Source organism: Homalodisca vitripennis, chromosome 7, assembly GCF_021130785.1.
Source record: "Homalodisca vitripennis isolate AUS2020 chromosome 7, UT_GWSS_2.1, whole genome shotgun sequence".
Classification (NCBI taxonomy): Eukaryota; Metazoa; Arthropoda; class Insecta; order Hemiptera; family Cicadellidae; genus Homalodisca; species Homalodisca vitripennis.
This window is the reverse complement of record NC_060213.1, coordinates 126,260,570-126,285,408: the sequence shown is the minus strand read 5'-3', so window position 1 is coordinate 126,285,408 and position 24,839 is coordinate 126,260,570. Positions and strand designations below refer to the sequence as shown.

General features: G+C 34.4%; 1 protein-coding gene across 2 annotated transcripts in view; it reads right to left on the bottom strand.

The window, feature by feature from the left end:
* Positions 1 to 203: 203 nt before the first annotated feature.
* The window catches only part of LOC124366274, a 40,797-nt gene continuing 16,161 nt past the window's right edge, over positions 204 to 24,839 (bottom strand). For both annotated transcript variants that reach the window (XM_046822679.1, XM_046822680.1), the window contains exons 5-13: positions 23,469 to 23,603; positions 22,246 to 22,403; positions 21,816 to 21,855; positions 20,086 to 20,287; positions 19,017 to 19,163; positions 18,101 to 18,249; positions 16,805 to 16,955; positions 6,608 to 6,766; positions 204 to 5,339 (exon numbers count right to left, since the gene is read on the bottom strand). In XM_046822679.1, coding sequence (XP_046678635.1) covers positions 5,164 to 5,339; positions 6,608 to 6,766; positions 16,805 to 16,955; positions 18,101 to 18,249; positions 19,017 to 19,163; positions 20,086 to 20,287; positions 21,816 to 21,855; positions 22,246 to 22,403; positions 23,469 to 23,603 — 1,317 coding nt within the window. In that variant the 3' untranslated portion in view covers positions 204 to 5,163. The remainder of the gene's footprint in view (positions 5,340 to 6,607; positions 6,767 to 16,804; positions 16,956 to 18,100; positions 18,250 to 19,016; positions 19,164 to 20,085; positions 20,288 to 21,815; positions 21,856 to 22,245; positions 22,404 to 23,468; positions 23,604 to 24,839) is intronic.

The window sequence follows — 24,839 nt, the reverse complement described above, 5'->3', positions numbered from 1 at the left end:
GTGCTACGTTACGTGGTCATTTGACATTACACTATTCACTTAGTGATCTGAATAGTCAAGTATTTATTGTACATACAAAACTTTACATTAAAGGGCACTTAAAACGTTTTGAATACTGTGAACATAAGTGACAAAATCAATAATATACTTACTGTACTGAAAAACATATGAGGTGTTTACACGTGTAAATAATAGTAAGACAATTCTAGTCCAAAAATTTAAATTTTATTTGAATTCAAAACAGATTTATATTTCAAAAGATCCACTAAAATGGTTTAAAAAGAAACATACATCAGTGAGTGCTCCTAGAGGGGTACATACAATTCACTATACAACAATCAGTACACACTTGTAATTGGATGGAATAGTTATTTCAATAAAGCTCTTACAATGTTCTCTAAACTCTAATTAATATAAAAATATATTTGGTTGAAATTTATTATTGCCTAAAACAACTGGACTTTTGTTTACTAAATCTTTAATGGAAAATCTCTTGTTACTTTTTAAAATAGTCACAAAATATTAATTTGAAAATTAAAATATATCTTAATATATTTTATTATAAACTAATTCTTTACATAAATGTGTACTAGGTGGTACTTAACATTTCGAATTAGCACATACTTATATAATCTAGCTTAAAGAAAATTTCAATTAAACTTTTTCAATGATGTTCACACAACACAAATGAGCACATCCATACGCAACTGTTCCATTTTGAAAAAAATACTTATTTATTACATTACAAAGACTGGTAAATTGTGTCATAATCTATAGAAATACAGTCTGTATCAAGGCCTGACATTCATTCAAAATTTACAGTCCGCAAATAATGTGGCATATTCAAATGTTGTCACTTTTATATTACTGCATTATTAAATATTCTACAGAATTACAAAACTCTACTTACGATAAAGTAATTATTTTTTAAAATAACTAACACACTTGTTGAAGGTTACAATTTTTGAACTGCCTTTCAGTTACTATTTACGTCTTTCAATTACGTATAGCTACGTAAACATGTTTCCAAAACGTAATTGTACAGGCAGTGAGCTCAGTAAAGAAAGTGATGTAGAGTTTGGTGTAGTAAGTGCGCGGCCAACACAATAACATTCCACCCTGCTCACCTGTTAATTTAGACTGTAATAGTTGCTAGAATATACTTCTAGCTGCGGTACAGTGGCTGTTACACAAGCCAAACTGGGAATTTTCACGATTGTAAGGAAGACCAATTTAATTTACATTTGAAAAGGTAGGTCCTGTTGGGGAGTACTGACGGCTATAACTGTCATCCTACCTAGTGTATACTAGAGTAAGCAAAATTATCCTTAATGAATTCCAGGGAGTAAAGAAAAAATTTTTGTTGTTTTCATTCAAAATGTATTGAAACCTTACAAAATATCATAATAATGCATTTTTTGGATCTACAACTTGATAAATTCATACATTTTGTTTTTTTTTTTTTAGAATTTTACAAACGTATGATAGTGTTTAAAACACGGGTACACACAAAGTGCTACTTCACATTTTGTGCACTCATAAGCAGTTTCTTTCCTTTTACGCTCACCCCGTGTTGTATTTGAACACACAAAGCAGCGTTTTAGCTTCCTTCGACCATTTTCCCTTACTGGTAGTGGGCGGGGGAAATGGCGACCTGACAAGCGTAGCGGCTGCTGGGCTCCGCCCAACGGACGCGTCACAGCTGCGGCCTCTTCTCTTGGTGCAACATGTGCTTCCAGTATCTGTCTGATAACGTTAATTCGGAAGTCCATGATGTGAACCTTAGCATTTGGGTTTTTTGATTCCATGTATAGCCTATAAATGGACGTGGCACGAGAAAATGACAGAACATTTGGCGGCAAATCTGTGTTTATGTATTCCGTCACTAGGAGCCAGCACCGTACAGCAATAATTACTTTGAACATTTCACAGTCGAAATAGTATGTAAGAACGCCACTGGAGTGCATAAACAGTTGCAATATTGATTGTTTTAGCAACCCCGTCATGGACGGTCATAACCGTCAATACTCTTTTGGAATCAAACGGCTATAACCGTCTGTACTCTTTTGGAACAACTTTCAGCTACTCCTCAACAGGTTAAGGATAATTCAACAGTATATTTTGAATGGACTATAAACTCTTGCTTTACTTTTATTTCCAGTTTCTTCACTCAACTCACAGCCAGAAACGTATTTAATCAATACTTTTTATCTGTTTCCAAAAAAATTAATAAACATCCATTTCTACATGTGCTCGTAACCAAGTAATCATTTTTTAAATATCTCGAGTATTGAGACATATAAGTAGGTACATAATTATTGATAAAAATTTAAAACTTTTTGGAACCAAATATATTTTATTAGTAACGTAATAAACTAGTTTTAACTCTTAACATTTTAAGTTCACTTAACAGTCAAAATACTTTATAGCTGTAATAAACCATACAAATTGCTACTCACTACAAAAATGATTTAACTTCAATAATCGAACAGATAAATGACTACCCCTACTTTAAATAGTTAACATTAATGACTTCCCTACAAGTAAATGTTGACATTAAAAATAGCAATATTTTTTAATAAACAACCTTTGAGAAAATGAGTTTTAAAACAATCCTTTCTTTAAAAGTCAATTACAGATGTAAATCCACCGTTCCGTTACAAAACAAATCTGCATCAAACATTTAACAGTAGTACAGTATTCAATTACATATTGAATATCGTTTATTATAGATTTAACTGGTTTCAAACAGTTACAAAACATATAATATGTGCTTTCTACAGTTATGTCTAAGTGATGTAGATGACAATAGCATAAAAGTATTGCTAAGAGATAGGATGGACACGTTTTACTCAACAAAACAGCATATACCAAAAGAAGCCATGTTATAATCAATTAATTACTTAGTTCAATAAATAACGTTAAGTTTATAAAACTCAAAGGCTTGCTACTCCATAATTGTAATTTCTAATATTGTAATGCTGAATTAATATTTTATCTTAAGGCATCATTTCATGTAAAATGTGTGTAATTTATCTTGGTCAAAAAGTTTTATTCCAAAAAGAGGAAGCCAGTTCCTCTTTTAGACTTAATCTGCTTGTCCTCGTTGGTAATGACCTGTGTGAGGATCTTATCAAACAGCAAGAGAGACAACCAGTACAGTTCAAGGTCAATAGTAGGTACAGAGCTATCTCTAACTTGACCCAAAGTCCAATGCCTTAGAACCAATCGCCCACTGGCTCTCCATTTGGCAAAGATTTTTCAGATCTGTTCATTGTGTCAAGAGCTGTGGAACTAGTATTGAACATAGTGGAAGCCCAAATGTTCTGAGAAGATGGAGTACATACTATCACAACTGATCGTTAGAGATTTCATTGATTAATTGGAACATCAATAATCTCTAATTAAGTGTTCAATAATCTAATAATGTAATTAAGTAAGTAAGTTAAGTGTTCATCAAACTTAACCACCTTAATCAAACTTGAGACCTCTTCTACAAGTTTTATGTAGAACAATCAAACGGTAAAGTGTGTAAAAAATCATTTTCCTAGCAACATGAGGTGTGAATTGTAGAACTCTTATGAGTATAGCGAATCGACAAATAGCAAAGCTATGGTAGGATGACCATGGTCTGTCATCAATTTTATATTCCTTATGTTCAGTCTGTGTAATTTTATGACGGAAAATGCCCAATCTTTCAGAAAGATAGTCTCAATGTGAAATGTGAACTAGACAATCATTACAAGTTAAACTTTTGTAACGGAAACAAGTATATGGTTACCACTGTATACATGCAGACAATCTTGGAAATTATTAGAAAATACTGTTAGTGTGTAGAAGCAAGTAATGATTATTACATTAATATATTTGTGTGTATATATATATATATGGAATTACAAATGATACCATGTGGGAGATGGACGGAGTATCCGACTAAAAAAATCCATCATATCTTTGGTGGTTATCATGTTCCTATAAACATTTATACAGCTGCTTCAGAGAATTCTATTGGTGATTCTTTCAAGCAGATAGAACATAGGTCCAAAGCACTCTGGGACATCAGATTCTTTGCCAAGATATCCATGCACAATGAAAATCCTTCTTGTAAAAATCCCACCTACTACTCGAGTATAAATAACATGTCACCATCTCTTCTGCAGACCATAAAGGCAAGAATGTAGCCAGGAAAAAACTTTGGGGGGGGGTCTAGACAACTGACATTTTTCCCGTAGTGGACAGAGAGTAAGGCCCCATTTTGTTTCTTAAAAAGTTCTTGACCTGTTACTTGTTGAGAACGATCTTTCAGCAGTACACATCAGTAATACTGAATTATTTAAATAGTAATAATTGTTTAATAAAAAAGTAATTGAAAATTTGGGAGGTCCGGACCCCCTCGCTGGCTACGTCCTTGCATAAAAGGTTATAGCCTCAACATCTGATAAAGTTTCTGCATACAGCCATGCAAACTATTGCTTATTGCAGCATTGAAAAAGTTGTTAGTCACCAGTAGTCGCATCTTTGTGCATCCGCAGCTATCGCCCAACTTATAATCCAACGATCTCAATTTCCCCAGCCTTATTCTATTAAACATGTACATGTGACAAAGACAAAAAAGAAACAAGGAGCACAACATTTTCAAGGTCCCACGAAGTTTAAAAGAAGCATAAGCTAATCAAATACAAGGGAATATCTCCACTCAATCTGATACTCCTGACTTCACCTTGAAGTCAAAAATACTATTCCCCAAAAACATACATATCTGAAGAATAAATGCACTTTTCTCAAAGGTGAATATGGGAGCTGTAACTGTCTTAATCTTGCCTGTTGGAATAAAACATTGGCCAATTTAAAGTCCACAAGAATGAATTAATTCTAGCACAAATACGGGTATCTGTAAACAATTAAATTTCTCCAAGTGTGTTGAAGTAAAAAAATTAATTTGCAATGTTTTGTATAAATAACAAATAGTTATAAATCCATAAAAGCAAATCTAAAACTCTCAAATCAAAATATTTTGTACAAATCCAAAAGTAAGGCCAATTTAAAATTGTGCCAAAATCATTCTGAATAATACAGAAATGAAAGCAAAGCATACTTCTTAGTATTGTTGAAACTAAGGCAAGATATTGCAATTTCTGACTTGAAGACAAAATATTGATCAGCTTATCGTACAACGTGAACTGTGTCTACATGTGTCAGGTTGCGGTAGCTCGTCAGGAACGACAGAGTAGTTCGGTGGTGTGGGTCAATGCGTAACTTGGTCCTGTCCACGTGACTACGTGCACGAGACTGCAGATGAAACCAGTACTTACGCTTGTTGTACAGCCAAAATCCCAAACCTAGACAACAGCATTGTGTTGATTATTAAATGTTGCATCTAAACTGTAACAACAACACGTACCATATGTTAAAATATATTTTATCCCCTTTTGTTTAACGTCTTGTCCGTTTTAGTATATTACTTAAAGAATCAAAAACAATAAAGTAACAGAATTGTAGTTTTATATGGCTTTATTTTATTAAGTTGTAACTAAGAACAAAAATGATGTTGGTAATGGTTTCAAAATTATGGATTTCAGATTTTTTATAACATTTCCAAATACTGTGATATTTATATTCTTTTAAACTTTTTTAAATAACAGTAAAATTACATTTTCTCAACTATTTTTAGAAAGTAGATTATCATTTGCTATAATGAAAACAAAAAAGTATAAGAGAAACAAAAAATAAACACTACATTTCAACATAATCTCTTTACAATGTAAGCACTTTTAATATTACTGAACAAAAGCTTTTGTAACATTACTGAATAAAAGCTCTGAAATTATAATAAAATTCTGCAATCAGGAACTCAACCAGTTGGAAATAATACTAATCGCTTGATGCACTCCACCTTTAGTAGTGATTACATTGTTTCCGAACACTTCTGATAAATTCAACCCTTTATTTAAAGTTTGCTATTGACAATGGAAGGTTTAAAAGGATTACAGAATTTCAGACATTCACTATCATTAAATGGTACAAAATGTACAACACACCGTATTGAGGATTGAAATGTATCCTCTTTGTCATAGATCTTTGTGACGAAGAGGATAGATTTTAATCTTTAAAACGTTGTGCTGTACATTTTGTAACGTAGAACGGTGGCAAATGTTCAAAATCATATTACCGTTTCAAATATCAATCAATTTATGGATTTTTGCCCAAAAAAATCTTATTACTTCTTAACTTGTGGGATTTTCAATTGAGGGACTCATTTCAAACTTACAATGTAAAATGGTGCGAAAAAATGCAACCCTCACTCTAGCACAACTGAATGTTGAAGTACGGAACATAGTGCATTCTATATGGAGTCACACTACTGCTGGTGCTAACCACACTCCTAGTGGCTACAGATGAAAATGTATCTACTTTCAGGACAGCCCTCATGTTAAAACTATAGCAAAATTAAATTATATCACTATAGAAGATTGATAACAATAATCTCTAAATTAAACTTTAAAAATAGAGAGGAAACAGTGTAGTTATAATTCATTCTAAATCTATATTCATGGATAATTACGAACTAAATTTAAACTTAGAAATGAGTAAAAGAGGTGATTCTAACCTGTACAAGACCAGAGAAGCAAGCTAGACCACTGGGCTGGGAATAGTTGGGATGCTAGCATCACCTCTACACTTAATGCGGCACTAGGTAACCAAGGAGAGAGAGCATTCTGGGACCGCTGAGGCTGGCGTGACATCACATATGCGAACAACAGCACTTCTGTGAACAACAAACAAAAAATGGAGTGATGGAAGTAACAAAATAAAAATACTCATTTGTAAATTATGGAGTTCCACAAGGGTCTATATTGGAACCAGTGTTATTTCAACAAATAAAGTAGTTATGGCGGGAAGAGTTTTTTCAATGCGAATGTTAGGTTTAGCTCTATTTCACCTTCAGCTTAGTCAAGTCAAGTCAAGTTAAAAATCTTTATTAACAATTTCTTCAAGAAATGTAATAGAGTCACAGAATTTACAATCTTGTTTACAAATAAAGTTAAAGGATTTAACAATAAGTCAAAAATTGGTTTATTTATTAATTGTGTGCAGTTCTTCCTAGGTGGTCCTGTAGTTCCTGCAGCGGTCAATAAATTCATTGAGGGTATAGATGGTTTCTTCAAGCAGCCAGTTTTGCAGTCTTCTTTTCAGAGTGTTGTTGTCTCCTCTCTTGATTTCAAAAGGAAGCAAGTTAAAGAGCTTTGCGCCGGCATATGATGGTTTCTTCGTAAAGAGTTCCATCCTGTGTAGTGGGAGGATGTAATCCTGTGCGTTTCTAGTTGCATGCCCTCGAAAGTCTCCAAGCTTCTTCAAGTTTTTCTTTGTGGCGTGAAGAATTACCTCCAGAATATAGATAGCTGTTACTGTCAGGATTCCGCGATCCTTGAACACCTGTCTGCAGCTTTCATGCGGCAATAGACCCACCATAGTCCTTAGGGCACGCTTTTGCAGGACAAGAACTTTTTGAATATTTGTACTAGATGTACTGCCCCACAGTACCACACCATATCGTAGGTGACTCTCTAACAGAGCATGGTAAGCGGTGGTCATAGCTTCATCTGTACTGGTGGCCTTTACCCTTTTCAGAACAAATGTTGCCGTGCTTAGTTTTTGGCACAAGTAGTCAACATGCAGAGTCCATGAAAGACAGCTATCCAGAATCATTCCCAGGTGTTTTAGTGAGTCAGTCATTATTATATTAGGAGGTCCTGATACCCTATCTTTTAGTCGTCCCAGGCTCATCTGCTTTGTTTTTGTTTCATTGAACACAAGATCGTTCTTTTCACAATAGTCTTGTGCCATACTTAGAGATATGTATGCATTTATTTTCAGTTCTTCTGGAGACCTGCTGGTAGTGAGTAAGGCTGTGTCATCAGCATACATGATGGGATAGCAGTAAGCTTCTAAGTACTTTGGCAAGTCTGAAACAAATAAGATGAATAGAACGGGTCCCAGGACGGATCCCTGGGGCACGCCCCGTGATACACCCCTAGGTTCTGAAGCCACTCTCCTCACTGACCCTTCAATAACATGTTTGATTTTAACAATCGGTCTTCTGTTACACAAATAGCTTGTGAACCATTTGAGAAGTGTTCCCCATATTCCCAGAGAATCAAGCTTCTTCAGTATTAGGCTGTGGTCAAGACAATCGAAAGCCTTGCTTAAGTCTACAAAGGTACTAACAACAGAGTTTCCAGACTCTAAGCTATCGATAACAAACTCAATCAGGTCAACAAGCCCAGTTGTAGTGGATTTTCCAGAGATGAAGCCGTGTTGTCTCTCTGGTAGGAGCTTGTTAAATTCAAGATGTTCAATTAGTCTTATTAGCACAACTTTTTCGATGACTTTAGATACCGTTGGGATAAGTGATATGGGTCTAAAATTGGTTATTTCATCTCTTTGACCTTGTTTATGCAGAGGAATTACTTTGGCAGTTTTTAGTTTATTTGGAAAGACTCCTTGTGAAAGTGATTTGTTTATGATGTCCTTCAAGGGAGCACACAACTCTTCTTTGCAGAGCTTCAGAAGTCTTGAGGAGATATCATCTACACCAGCTGACATTGAAGATTTCATTCCTTGGATGATAATCCTAACTTCTTCACTCGTTGTAGGTTTGAAAGCAACAAGTTTGCTCCTCGAGTTGTGCTGAAAAACACCTGTACCAACAGTTCTTGGGGGGTTATTGGCTTTTAAAGTCTTTTCTGCCACTGTTGTAAATAACTTGTTAAAATGTTTTGTTATCTTCAACGGTTCTTCAGTTTGCTCTCCTGCAATGCTTAGCTTCCATTTTTCTTGTTCAGCACTCATTCTCGAAGCCCTCTCACAATTAATCATGCTCCAAATCATTCTACTTTTATTTTCAGAGTCAGTTATCAACTTTTCATTAGCCTTACGCCTGATAGATCTTAATTTTAAGTCATATTCCTTTTTTGTTCTCGAGGCTGCTATTTTGTCTTCTTCCTGACCTGTGAGAATGTACCTGTTATTAGCAGCAATATATAATCTTCTTAGATTATCTGCTTCTGGGCTGGAGATGGTTAGCTTAGATCGTTGACTATTGCGTTTTGAATTTCTGTAAGGGCAAGTTATGTCTAACACGGTTGTCAAAATGTTGATAAAGTTATCATATGCCATGTCTGCTTCTGATGCCTTGTAGATTTTCTCCCAAGATTGGTTAGACACTAGGTTTTTAAAAAGTGCCACGTTACGAGAGGTGAAGGTTCTGTTGCAAGATGTTGGGTTCTTTTTAGATCTACAAGGAAACTTGATAGTGCATAACTGCCCTGTATGGTCGGATATGCCAGTGTCCACAATATCTACATCTATCATGGTATTGTTCAGATTAGTGCACACAACGTCTATGGATGAGATGGATGTGTTGGTGATTCTTGTTGGTGGTAGATCAAGCCTAGCTATGTCATAGGAAGCTAAAAGATCACGGAGGAGGAATTTCTCATTGGTATCTTCCAGACTGTCAACATTCAGATCTCCAACCAAACAGATTCCGCAGTTATTTTGTGGAATAGTGTCCAAAGCCTCGGCAATCAATGCTAGTGTTTCATCAAAAGGAGCATTTGGAGGTCGGTACATCCCCAAGACAGAGATCACCTTTCCCTGTCATCATTTTTACGGCAGCCATTTCACAGATTAATTCTTGGCTTAGATTAGCAATGCTGTGATCTTTTACAGAGTTGGCTAGAGTTTTGCGTTTGTATATAGACACGCCCCCTTTGAGATGGTTGACTCTGCAATAGGAAGTTATGAGGTTATAATTGATCAGATTAGCGTTAGGAAGAATGCTGTTGCTAAGTCCATGTTCTGTCAGCACAACTATGTCAGGCTTAGAATGATCAAGGAAATGGTTGAGCCTATCAAGTTTGTTGCTAAGTCGGTCTACATTGTGGTGGAGAATTTTGGTTTTCTCAGGTGAGTTTTTTCCATCTGCTTTTCTAATTTGGGCCGACAAATCTGTTGGTTGTTGGTGGAGTGTGGGACTTATAAATTTACCTTGTCTGGATTGCGTTTTGTTAATTTTGAGTTTATGAATGTTCTGGTCGGGAAAAGCTGAGTCTGTTTGAGCTTCACTTTTTTCCTTTTTGCCTGTGCTAAAAAATGTGAAGAGTTTGGTGCCTTTTGTACAAGATCTACTCTCTGATCAACTTTGTTCTTCTGGTTGCCCTGATTTTCAGCATTGATCTTGGTTCTAATTGATAGAATGTCTGTGTTTAAGGTACTTAGTTTCACCAATACTTATTATCTCGTTCTCTTATTCAACAGAATAAGGTTTTTTGGTTGAGATTATAGGTCTTGGTCTCTTGAGGTAGGCAGGTAGTTCTACATATGAGCCATCCTCATAGCGATGAATGTCTGGGAACACAGTAGACTGAAGGTTGCTGCTGAAATTTGAACCTGTTGGTGGTGAGATTTTCTTAGTGTGAACTATTGCAGAGATTTGGTGAGTTTCGGGAATAGACTGCTGAACTTCTTGGTTCCTTCCATTTATTTTTCTTATCCACTTGCTCAAGAGATCATCTGCTGTTGGTATAATGTATTTAAAAGATCCTGTATGTCTGGTTATGGCGACTAAGCAGTGGGGCAGTGAGTCATATATTTCATCTTTATACTTGGATGTTCGTATTGCTATGATGTTCTCCGCCTGTCTCCCTTGGTATTCATGGATGGTTGAAATGTTATACCCCATCTTGCTTAATTCAAGCTTTTCAGATTGTTTGAAGACCAGGATTTTGTATTGACCAGAATTTATCTGCAGGTTGGTAATCCCGTTAGGGCAGATCAGCATTGACTCATTGCTTTCTGGGTTGCTGGTTGTCATGCCTTGTTCGTAGAAAATTGAGAGAAGATCTGCAACACTACTTGTACATCGGTATGAGTGACTGAGCACTTGAGTCAATTCTGCTGTTTCCAGGATGTTAAAGTACTTTAGATCATGGGGGGTTCTGTTTATGTAAGGTATTTGGTTTTTGTCCCCAATCAGCAGAGCCTCTGAAACTCCAGCAAGAGCGCAAGCAAACAGAATTTCCCCTGCGTGTAGCATTAATGCTTCATCCACAATTACCCTCTTATATTTTCCTCCATTTTTCAGGTGGTCTGTAGAGTTTATGATGAAGAAATGTACTGTTCGACACGAGTCCTTTATCTCTTTAGCAGATGTTTCTTCTCGTTTTAATTTTAGCCGCTTGCGGAAGTCAACTGCTGCATCTCGTGTTGGGAACAGTACAAGGTCACCCTCTCTATAGTTGTTGATAATAAAGGTAGTTTTCCCATTGCCGGGGACTCCTTGGACCAACTTAAGCCTTGTCCCCACTGTGTCTCTGCTACCGATACCCCTGACGCTGTTGTAGAGTCGCAGATGATTCATTACCTCTGTTTCCTCTGAGACGAGCAAGATATCATTTGCTGGTTTGATGTTAGCATCAACTACATATTTTGAGTTTTTACATGCAAGTTTAACAAATCGTGATCCATCAAAGCCATGGCTATATTGCTTGCCAGGGTTTCTTCCCAGTAAGATATTTCCAGAATTTTATGTCATAGTTGATTTTGGATGGAGAAGTTATTACTTGCTTCATCTCTTGACTGGATAGATGTTTTTCGTTTAAGCTGTGAGATCTATAAAATTGAGAGAATTGTTGCAGCAGAAGAATTTCAGCTTTCTGCCACAATTCCCTCTGCTCTGTCATTGCATGCTCTGCAAATGCCTGTTTCACCTTGCTTGTGTCAGTTGTACTTTTGGTCGGAGTGCAGTCGTTTGTCATGCTTTGTACCTCCCCCAAGCAGATTGAAGTCACTGGTTTCCTCCAATTACTGTATAAATTTGGGATACTGTTTATTGATATTCTGGATACCTCTTTCTGATGCTTAAAAAGTTTGTTTAGGACAGTGTCTATGTTTCTTTTAACGGTTATATCTTTAGTGTAAAGTCTGAACCTGTGCAAGTAGGTGTTACATTCAAATTGCAGCAGAACTTGTAGTAGATCTCTTGTGGTGGTCATCTCTGGACGTATTTGTAGTCAGGTGTTGTCTATGTCAATTGAGAGCAGGAGGGGGTATTTAATACAATCATTTAATACCTCCAGAAACTTAAATAATTTTGTCTTCCAATTGTTTAGGCATGACGAGTAGCAGATAATGAGGATAGTTTTCCCATTAACTGTAATTGATATAAAACTGTTATAAGAGGTCTCATTTGCTTTGACTCTGTCTGATATTTGTGTGAGTAGTTCTAGGGGTAGTGATGGTTGGCATGTGTTAGTGTCTTTATCATATAATGCCACACCGCATGCTTTTTCCCAGTCAGAGTCAATGTTCAATTGTGAGGAGATCAGAGGAGTTTCGTCAGGAACAAATGTAAACATTTTTAGGCTTGTTATGTTACCTTCATCCCGGGGGTTTAGAAAGGACAAACGGCCTGTGTTTGTGCTGACTGCGGTTTTCCTAATAATTCTTCTACAGAGTGATCTAGTCTGGCGTGTATCAGTATCTTCATCATCGCTTAGTTCATGTTTCCCTACATTCCTGCGTGTTACACCATCCAGTTTGATCACATGGCCGGATTTAGAATCCAACAAGTGTTCCAATATGGGCTCTTTCTGTGTTGCCGTATTTGCTTCAATGCGTTTTTGAGATACAGAAAAGCAATTTCTTCCTTTCTTGCAGGGTATAGATTTATTGAAAGTACTTTGTTTCGATGTTTTGGTTTTCTTAGATTGCTGTTTATTTTCAGTTTTGAAGCTGTGGTACTGGATTTGAGTTTCTAAAGATTCAACTCTGTTTTTTAGACTATTCAGACTGTTTTCGAGTTCTGTTGGATCACTCAAAATTCTGGGGATAAAACTTGACTGCATGATAGTGGGAGTAGTTAGATCTAGGTCTGTTTGACATTCTATGCTTTGACTCTCAGACTCCGCTTTTTCTGCCCACTCCCTTTTCTCTGCCACTGCCTGTAGCTTTGTTGTTAGCTTTTTAAGTTTGTCTATTTCCTTAATGTACCCCGTAATGAGTTGTGTTTGTTCCTTGTCATGTTCTTCGAACATGCTCTGAATTTCTAAGCAGTCTGATTTTCTTTTTTCAGCTTGAAGGTGAATTTCATGGTAATTTTCCTCTAATACTTTAATTTTTGCAAGGTACGTAATTTCCTTGGACGCAGCTTCTTCAATTAATGCCTCCAGAGTAGCCATTTTTGCTAATAGGTTCTGGTTTTTATGAATCAGTAATTGGTTTTCCTCTAGGAGAGCAGCCCCCAGCTTAGCTGCCATGTTCAGCTTTTCTTCATTATCATTACTTTCTTCTAGGTTATTCTCAATTATGCTCAGTTCAAGTACTTTCACTGACTCATTCATTATTGACTGATTCAGTGGGAGTTTTTTCTGATCTGAGCTGAGTTTGTCAACTTCACAGTATTCCGTCGCGGCACTTGGGTCCTGTACCACAGTGTGATGAGGTATTAGGCATCGCTTGCATTGCCATGACTCTTTTCCTGCTTTCTTTAGTCTTTTTAAGTCACTTGGTAATACTCCTACACATTTTGCATGGAACCAGTGGAGACACGGCCCAGTGCAGAGTATGGCAGAATATTTCACACCCGAGCCGCAGATTCCACAGGGATAGCTGGACATGGCTGCTACTATTTGCCAGATTCCAGTTGTTAGTTAAATAAAATGGTGAATACAGTTTTTTGAGCCAGGTTTGTCTGATTCCTATTGTTGTAATTAATAAAATGGTAAATACAGTTTTTTAAGCTAGGTTTGTCTGATTCATATTGTTGTAATTAATAAAATGGTAAATACAGTTTTTTAAGCCAGGTTTGTCTAATTCCTATTGTTACAATAATTAATAAAATGGTGAATACACTTTTATGAGCCAGGTTTGTCTGATTCCTATTGTTGGTCAATAAAAGTGGTCTGATGTAGTTTTTCACTTTATTTATTTTCCATTTTATAGCTGCAATGCATAAATAAATAAATAGGATTGTCACACTTAGTAATCTAATACCAAGGTAGTATTAGTCAATATTGCACAACAGCTAGTCCGCTGGCAGTCGACAGCAGTGGAATGTGCTGTGTTTGCAGAGTCATCAGGTAACTGAACTGAGCTGTTATAGATTCAAGGTGTAATCAGTCTTCTATGAAATACTACTGAGTGAAATTAAGATATTGTTCATCTGACTGCCTTTTGTTAAAAAATAAAACTTGGTATAGTGTTTGTTTTAATATTGTAACAGTACATAAAAATGTGTTTTCTTGAGCAGTCAAGACTTGAGTAGTATTATGTTGCTTTAATAGTCTGGTTTTCTTCTCTGGTAAGTAATTCTTGTTTAGTTAGTACATTATTACTTACGGGTTGTTTCTGTGAAAGAGTTTAGTTGGAATTTGTTGTTTTACCCACTAAAACTGGGGAGCACTTTCACTATGAATGTTGTGTGTCCGCCATCTTGGATCCGCCCATCCTTGGTACCGCCCAGATGCTTAGTGCAGCATCTGAAATCTTACACTGTGAAATCACTGATGAGACAATGAGAACACCTCAGTATCTAGACTATACTGGATTGCTGCTGGGTAAACCAGACAAACTTCTTTTGCGGTCTAGTTCTCTCTGAAGTTGACACAATGTAAACAGTTCATTTTGAATGTCTTCATAACCGACTTTTCTAATCCCAACATAGAGGCTGTCCTCTCTAAACTCATTTATCACTATGTGTATGAATGCACACCATTTGCAAGTTATACGGGGGCTATCCAGAAAGTAACCGAAATTTTGACATGGCGCAGCAATAGGCAGGACGCTGCCATCTTGGCGTCGGAGTGTTCCTCCACTCGGTACACAACCAGCCGTGGTAGATTCCGGTAAATTCCAAAAAGTCTTCTTCTTCTTACTGCCGTATGTACGGTAGTGTCAGTACGGGAGTTGCCAAACTGCCATATGTAAAGCAGTTGCCAGTTAGAGGGTTAAGGAAAAACTGAATACATCTCTTATTTACCGATTTTTATTTATCACCCATTGTACAAGTTTTTTGTGTTCCTTGAAAGAACAGAATAAGAATTACACTTGCAACATTGTTGAAATTGTCTTGTGTTCAACGCCAAATAAATTTTGGGGCAACCATCTGAACGAGAGATTGTCGGCTATTGTAGCCCATTAGGTAATTTGTACTAGTGTCAAACATTTAACGAGCAGACTGAAAAGGCATTTCGACTCTGATGTCAACAACCGGTGGCTGATGATGGAGTTGATGCAATGTAACACATTTTTTTTTAAACATATAGGAAACAGAGCTGCGAAAAACATATCAAACTATAAATTTTCGCAGGTCATAATTTCTTTTCCTTGACACACTAGTGATTCAGGCAACATGTAAATAATAATAATGTTAGGTTACATTTGGCATTATCATCAGGCGACTCCACAAATAAATATTTGCATAACTTTTATTACAGTTAATATTAATACCCTATGGTGTAAATATGCAAATACAACAATTTTGGAAATATTACTTCAAAAAAATAAAACATTTTGAAAAGTATTGTTTTATTAACTTTTAGTACTAGTTAAACATTTTTCCAATTGCTCCAAGAGCCTTCAAAAAAATTATTTAGGTGTTTTACAGTGTGTCAATAAAAGAAACCTGTGAATTAATTAACAACTCACATTTTTTTTAGCTTTCCTCACATTTCAGCAATCACCAAAATTATAACAGTTGAAGATCAATTCCTTTTTTCAGAGAGATTCCTTTGTTGATTTCAGAAAAAAAACTAGGTTGTGTTCTTATAAATGAAAACTGGCTCTCATTTTCTAGACTACTAACTTCAGAGACTCATTTTGTCCTAACACAAAACAATGCCAACTCCTGAACAATACACTTCAACTTCCAATGAAAATTCTAAAAGTCGTTGATAAAATTCGATGCTGGAAGATATTGAACACATGTAAAGGAATCGTTTTCGAATCACAAGTAGACTTAGGAATAATAATAATATAATAAATTCACTTATCTGTCATAAAACATGTTACATGCATTGACAAAGTCTAATTTAGCTACAGACTAAGTAGCATTGTCTCTAAATAATATTTAATAAGTATAATACATAAATATTATATATAACAATATAAGATATTAATTGTCCAGTTGAGAATAACACTAATTATATCATGACTTTATCTTAAAACAATCATTAAAAGCCATTCATAAAGTTTATTTTTATAAATTTTAAGAGGGTATCTTTCAATCAGATGTTTAATTTTGTTATGCACCTTTAAGCCAATTACAACATGACTATTCAAAGCTTTGCTCAGTCGACAAAAGTCAATTAAAATGTTACGTATGTTTCTTGTGTTGTAATTATGTGTTTGTGTATGGTTTATTAATTCCTTATTATTTAAAATGTAAATAGATAATCAAACATTTGGTTTCTAAGAATTCCTTGGTTATTAAAAACAGGTTTACAATGATCGAGATATTCAGCTTTACCAACAATTCTAACAGCTTTCATTTGAAGCACCAGTATTTCCTGAACTCTAGCACTATTGCCCCACAGTATCGATCCTTATCTCAAAATTGACTGAAAGTAGCCAAAATGTGCAGTCCAAACATAATTTTTACTAATGCAGCAAGATAGACGTCTCAATAAAAAAAATTCTAGATAATTTAGTAGACAGAAACTCAATGTGAGGTCGCCGTGAAAGATTATTATCATTATGAATTCCTAAAATTTTGATTGAGAATTTTGAAAAATCAATTACTCACCCATGACAGCGAAAGCTGGAAGGTAGGTGTAACCGTGGGACAGAGCCACCCCCAGTCCTGCAGACACCACCAATAACGCCAGCAGACTGTACGTGGCATGGCGAGCTGAACTGACAGTTGGTTCTTGTGGACTTGCCGTAGCTGCCACCACCTACATCCAGCTGAATATTAGAAACTGCAACATCAATCTAGACAATTATAGTTGAAATTATGTACCTCATTGCTGTTCCATCCGAATGAAACGGATTTTTCATATTGCTATTAATTATTGACAGGAATTTCTCTGTCCAAAAAAAGGCCATCTATAATTCTGATAAATATGCACGTCAATTATAATAAGATATAAATAAAATAAAAAGCTTAACACTAAAATTAATAAGTATCCATAACACATTCTAATAATATTATAAATGCGAAAGTGCCTTTGTATGTTTATTTTGTGCTTTCATGCGTAAACTATTCAACCGATTGTACTGAAATTTTACATGGACATTCTTACGGTCCATGGGATGAATGTGGGCCGTTATTTCAAAAATCCCACCGGGCTACATCCCACTGTTCTTAAAAGTGTTTATTATTTCTCACTTTTTTTACATTTACAGTAAGTACATTCTCTAAGGAATAACCATTGTTTTTCATGCTGTTTTAGATTTCAGGGATAAGGTAAGTACTCTTCTATCTTAGAAAATGTACTAAAACATAAGATAGTCAGAATTTGACACCGAAAACTTCCTTTGAAGCAGTCGGCAAGAACTATGCTACATGAAAGCAGTGCCAATATAAGAGACATTTCACATTGAAAAAATGTTATGAAACCTAAATTAGTTGTCTTTTGGCAAAAGTAGGCTTCTCAGAGCTGTGTATGTATAAAAATTTTCTTGATCAGGAAAGAAGCAAATTAGCTATGTAACAAAAAAATACTAACTTTGAATTAAATTATAATGACCATAAACATACACTTTTTAACATATTTTCTTGATCATGAGAAGAAGGCAAACTCAATATTGCTGTTGGAAATATAATTCACTCAATCCAGAACCTACGATATTGCGTGCAAATCCGCGGGTAACTGCTAGTTTAATAATGGTTTTAAGTGTGTTACTGTTTAAATTACTGTCTAGATGTTTGTTCTGCTTGATTATGGTAACTAACTTTCTCCAATCTTCAGAATAACTCAATATTCCGGCTATGATTGTCACCTCCTCATTTAATTTTACACCTCAACAATATATTGTAAGAAATTGTTTCATCCATATTGTAAGAAATTGTTTCATCCATATAGTATTCATTGATGACCTTAATAGTCTCCCTGTACTCATGGACGGCAGCATCGATGTCCGTGTCAGAACTGTGACCAGAGTCATCACTGAGTTCCGAGTCACTCACCACCAGCTGGGTAGTGTCAGACAGCAGTTGGTAGCTCCCCCCTCCCTCCACCTCTTCACCTGCAGCATCAACAGAACGTTCTCTCTGATAAAACTTTGTTGCAATTCAATACGATTTTTCTAAATTCAACCTTTTCTATTGATATCCAAATAAAAAATTTTAGCCAAAAGTTTGTTACGTAGGTGGACACTATAATGAGTCAAAATACAAAAAACCTCTGATAATTGTAACTGATTAAAAGCATTACAAATTTTAATATTCTCTTTAAAACTGTTTAATTATAAAAATTAACAAGTAACCAAAAATTAATACATTTTCCTCTCAAAATAGGATATTTCGGTCATCCCACAAAATACAACCAGGAGTACGTTCATTCTTCCCATAACGTTCTCTCTAATAAAACTTTGTTGCAATCCAATACTTTTTTTCTAAATTCAAGCTATGTCTATTGATATATAAATAAATATTTTAGCTAAAAGTTAAGTCAAAATACAAAAACAAATCTCTGATACTTGTAACTGATTAAAAGTATTAGAAATTTTAATATTCTCTTTATAACTGTCTAATATAAAATTAATAAGTACCCAAAAAATTAATAAATTTTCATAGATATCAAATGTTTATTTATTTATTTATAAACTTAGTACTTATAATATTTTACCTATAATAATGAAATATTACAGCAGAACTAGAGGTAAGAATTTAATTCAAAATTATAAAAACTACTATAACTAAATTGGCTTTGTAAATAAACAATTCCAATAATAAATGTACAATATATAGAACCAAAACAATATGTATGTAATTTTAACTAAAAATTACCAACCTGCATGTTTAGAAACAAAGACAGGCTGGTACGTCAAATACAGTGCAGAGAGCAAATCACAAGAGTGGGCCAAAAGGCAGCAGACACTGACCAACATCATGAGAGATGGAAGGGACCAAAGGCAGACCAGGAGGGAGCTCACCGCACCTGTGGACACAAGGTCATTTTTAATAATAAAAGTTTTGTTTTTACTGTGTTTATTGTAAGAAATTGTTTCATCCATATAGTATTCATTGATGACCTTAATAGTCTCCCTGTACTCATGGACGGCAGCATCGATGTCCGTGTCAGAACTGTGACCAGAGTCATCACTGAGTTCCGAGTCATGTGATTAGTTTACAACTAATCCATTCTCAGAACTCCACTAAAAAAGAGCATTTGATGTAGTAAAAATGATTATTTCAAGGTCTGAGACCAAGAGTGAAGTATCAGCAGAAAATAGACAAAGGTGTTTATATCATTGACAAAAGCTAATAACAGTAATGGTCTCAAGACTGAACCCTGGGGGACACCAACACCAACTCGCAGTTCATCAGCATACTGTTTCTGCAAACAACCTGAGAGATCAACAAATCGCACTTCCGCTTTCTGAATACATCCAACAAGATATGATGAAAACCATTTGTGAGCCTGACTTCTGATGCCCATAATTTACATATTTGTACAGCAGAAGTGAGTGATCAATGACTAGATCAAAAGCCTTGCTCAAATAAATGAACAACCCCACTATGTGCTCTTTCATGTTGAGAGCATGGACTATTTTATATAGAATATTAGATACGTAATATAATTACATACATAGGCATCACAACTGGATTTAACTGCTGGCATATATAACAGACCTATTTGCCAAGAAGGCATTTTGTGTTGGAGCTAGGTTCTACAACATGCTTTTAAGAAAACTGAAGGGTAGTGCTTTAAAAATCTGTTTAGTCTTGGAGAATTTAACACTGTAGATGAAGACTGATGGATTTTACCATGGATGTATTGAGGCTAACAATACAAACACACAACATATTTGTATTCTATTTTTTGCATACTAAAGTAAAGAATTATCGTATTGTATTACCAGATATCAGAATAGTCCACAACTGAGTACCAGTCAGGAGACTGTCCCTGGCTATTTGAGCTGGTAACAACACGCCGGCCACTGCTGCCACACTCCGCTTGCTCTCAGCCATTTCCTCCACTAATGACAGGCACAGGTTCAGTGTTGCCAACACTGCGAGACTGTCACAAACCAGCCTTCCCACAGTACCAGATGTCTCCACCTGACACCCAAACAGACATATCCTTTAAAGGCTACCTCAAGACACACAACAAGAATTTATTTGCACAGCTTACAACACTTCCTCAAAACCAAATGTGCAAAAATTAGAAAAACACAAATAAAACTGTCACTCAAAGAACAAGCAACAAACTATCCCAAATTTTTAGGAAACCCTAAAGACAAAATTTCAAATGATAATAAATCAGGAATTTATGAAATTGGATGCGATGACTGTGGTAAAATTTATATTGGCCAACCAAAGGAACGATAAAAACACGATTTAAAGAACATTTATCGCACACAAAATATGGGAGAGTTGAAAAATCTGCTGTAGCCAAGCACTGCATTGAATCAGGACACAAAACATTAATTAAAAGCCTAAAATTAATAAAAGAAGTAACAAAACCAATGAACTTAAATGCTTGGGAAACCACACATAAACAGAAATAAAGAAAACTCATAAAAAATTAAGGTCATATTAAAAATTCCCTTCTTCATTGACTGTAGTCATATCTAATTTTTCATACTGGCTGAAATATTTCCAATATTTCTATATTTGCATACTTACACCATGTGGTATTTTAATATTAATTATAAGAAAAATAATGCAAATATTTATTTGTAGAGTCGCCTGATGATGAAACCTTTGGTTTCGAAATGCCTTGTCCAAAAAATAAACCATATGGAAAGTTTTGTTTTATTAACAGTTAATACTATTTAGACATATCCTTGTCTAAAGAAATTGAACGTTCATGAATTATCTGTTTAACAAAATACATGACTTATGTAATGCAATTCCCAAATTGGTAGGTTATTACTACATATAAAACATGTTCATAAATCTTACGTTATATTTCTCTTAGAAGAATTACTATTACATTGTTCATACACCTGTTTCTTTCAAGTACAATTTTACCCTATTGGTCTTATCTTTATGAACTGTTGAATTCTATAACTTCATTGATTGCTATTTCAAAATGAATCATTATCAATTCTATAACTGTCACTAGTTATCAGAATCTATTAAATGATTTGAACATTTAATTAATGCCCAATAAGCTAAAAAGTAATGTTGGTATACAGCAAAATTTGTTACTATAGTTTTATATTGATTGGAGTCTAATTTTTCATTTTTTCTACACTTTCTATTTACAAGAAAATTATGTTAATTACAAATACTTGATGCAAGTTTTCTCTTTAATAAAGAATCTGTTTAGTAAGGCTCAATTATTTTTCACAATAGTCTGCAGTTTATTAAAGTTATAATATAAAAAATATATATTACTTTATACATTTTAGTTTTTACTCTTTTTCTATTTTAATTGAGTTATTTACAATTTAATTATACAAACAAATAATGGTAAAAACATTTTCTGAAAACATTTTAAGAATATTAATATTGAGGACATTAACATAACATTTTTTATTTATATTATAGGTATCATTCCTCAAAATTTGTATTAGAGCTTACGTCTGAGTCAGAGAAAAGAATATGTTTCTACAACATAGTCTATAAACAGTGCTTTTACCTTCAGTTCACTGATGAGAAAGATTCCTGAATGTAATTTTCTGGAAAAAAACAACAAATTAATAAATGGTGAAAGCAAATAAATCTCTAAAAGATAAATAATTTAAAATATGTGACTAGGCCTGTTATTGATTATTTACATGTTGTTTATAAAACTTCATCCATACAAATTTAGACAATTTAATGTAAATTGAGTCATTTGTATTTTTAAGCCATCACTATTAGCTATAAAAACATATTTGTGTTAAAACTATGTAGCTATATTACAATTACTGGCAAATATTTGTCTTAAGAATTTTGTGTTGATATTAAATAAATACATTTATTTATTTAGTTCTGTACCAATATAATATATAAATTTGTTGTTAGACAGAATATATTTTTAAAATTCACAAGTTGATCAGTGTATGAGAAGGTCATGCACGGCTTACTCATCATTTACAACGATTGAGAGGAAGGCCACAGTGATAAGCGTGCTCAGATGCAGGATGACCACAGGAAGAAGTGACGCCAGAGACACACTTCTGTCAGGAATTTTGTTGCTGTTTCCTGAGAACACCATGGTGAAGAATGCTGCACACTCCATTACCTTTGGCAAAACACCATAAATAAAAAGTATAAAAATGCCATATATTTCCTTCTTTACTTATCAAAACTGCACTTTACCATTTCCGCAATACCATGAAATTTTGTTTGGCTCACAACTGTACTTCCATATCAACATAAAACACAATCTTCTAAACATTATTTACCAAGGGTCACAGTAGAAGTCATTAAGAAGCCAAAATGTAATAAAAATCTTTATGCAGAGGTTGTTTATACTTTAAAACTTCTAAAATATTTTATACATTCGTTATTTTATTAACCCTTTAAGTGCCAAGCACTTACTGAAGTGGTGGCACAGTCAGTTCCAAGCATTCATTACTGTTCATATTCCTCAGTGCCAACCAAGCTCCTTTTCATAAACATTTTTAGATTTTAAATTTTGAAATACAAATAAATCTCCATTTATTTCTGTGCACCTTTTGTTTTTGTTCCATATACAATGGGTGATTGGCACTTGAGTTACAAACACTAGACACATTAATAAAACTCTGATTTTCAAGAAAAACAATAATTAGAAAAAGATAATGGTTTAAGTTCTCCATAAATATTTATAAATAAGGTGAATCAAATGCCTTACAGTTTTAACTGCATTTCCCACAAAAAAATAAAATTTAATGTTTTGTAACTTCTAAATAACAACGTTTAAAGAGATGTTTCAATTTGTGACAAACACAATTTTGGCTTAGAAACAGTAAAAAGTTTAACTGAAATTTGTTATTTTTAGATAAAAACGTATTTTGTAGAAAAAAATAATAATAATTGAATACTTTAAAATATCTAAGTACTTGGGTATTAAAATTGGCGTGTTTGTTTGGTTACAGCCGATGCTTTCATGCAAACATGCGTTGGGATGGATAAAAATTTGTCCAATACTCGTTTGTATTTTATTCAATTAGGAGTGTCACAATAGAAATATTTCCTCTGAAAATCAAAATTTATTTCTTTTGCCATCAGAAAATGTTTTCTTAAATCATGTATTAGAAAGTAAGTAAGCAAATAAACCATAGTGAATTTATTTTAATAAAAATTGTCTCTTACAAAGTCTCACCTGACTAAGAGTAACAGAAGGTTGAATCAGCTTCTGCAGAAGTGGAGGTTGGTAGAAGAGACACACTGCGGAAACCAGCAGAAGCAACGCCGTAGACATACCAACCATCAAGGCAGTCCGGAGCAATCTCGATCTCTAGACACAAAGTACACATCTAACTCCAGACATTCTCACATAACTCTCGTATCAAATAAGAATATTTTTACTGTCATCAATTTTACAACAGCGTTGTCACAAGTCATGTATAAGACGAGGTTGAAGTATACCACATCACATATCATAACAGGTTCCACTGAGGTTGCATGCAAAATTTCAAATCTACAGATCATTTCATTCTCGAGATGTCCTGTGGACATATAGGTAGACAGACAATCATACAAAAAAGATGTTGACGCAAAAATGATGCATCATGGAACTCATTCTTGTAGAAATTAAATTTCGTGCAAAATTTAAAGTTTGCGTATGAAATCTTTCTCAAAATATCTAACTACATGATACATTCCGCCTTTTGTTCACTACATTCGGTTTCATATCAGTGTTTAAATAATAAAAGTCTACACACCAAGTCACTACAAAATGGCGTTGTATGTGCTGGGATAGTTATACTACTTATGTTAATATGTCACATGTGTACACAAAAATTGGCTATAGCCACCCATAGCATTATAGCATTATAGCATTATAGTTACCCATAAGACAAATGTAAAAATATTCGCTAACGCTCAGCCAAATCCCTTGAAGTGACATGTGCCATCATTGAACTCAGAGTTCCTCATACGAATGAAACTTAATGCACAGTTTCACGTCTATAGGACATTTTCGAGATATCGTGCAGAGAGTCAAAAATGAAATTCTTCTAGTTTTAGGAGTGACAGGTTTTACTAAAGCTTAGCCAACAAATATAAAAAATATTCTAAAACAGAAATTTAGACAGCCAAAAATAGTAACCAAAACATGAAGTCGCTAAAAGAATCATACCACTAAGTAAATATTATTTTTGATTAATAAATAAATAACAGGAATATAACTAATAAATAATAAGTATGTAACCAATTAATAATTAATTTATTATAATTATATAATCATAATTATATTGTATACACACTTGACAAAGCGTAACTGCTTTGTGTAACATAAACCTAGACATATATGGGCTTAATCAACTTTAATCTTTAATCTTAAAAACTTTAATCTTTTTCCAAAATTTATAGAAGTTCTTCATGGAAAACAGTTTGAGTATAGAGAAAAGTTGAAATAGCTCGGCATCTGAAAGTCGACTCGACAGTGTTTGGTATAATATGAATGGTTACGTTTTTCTTAAAATACCTTCCCAAATATTGGATCCTGAGATAATTATGCTTTAGCCTTAAA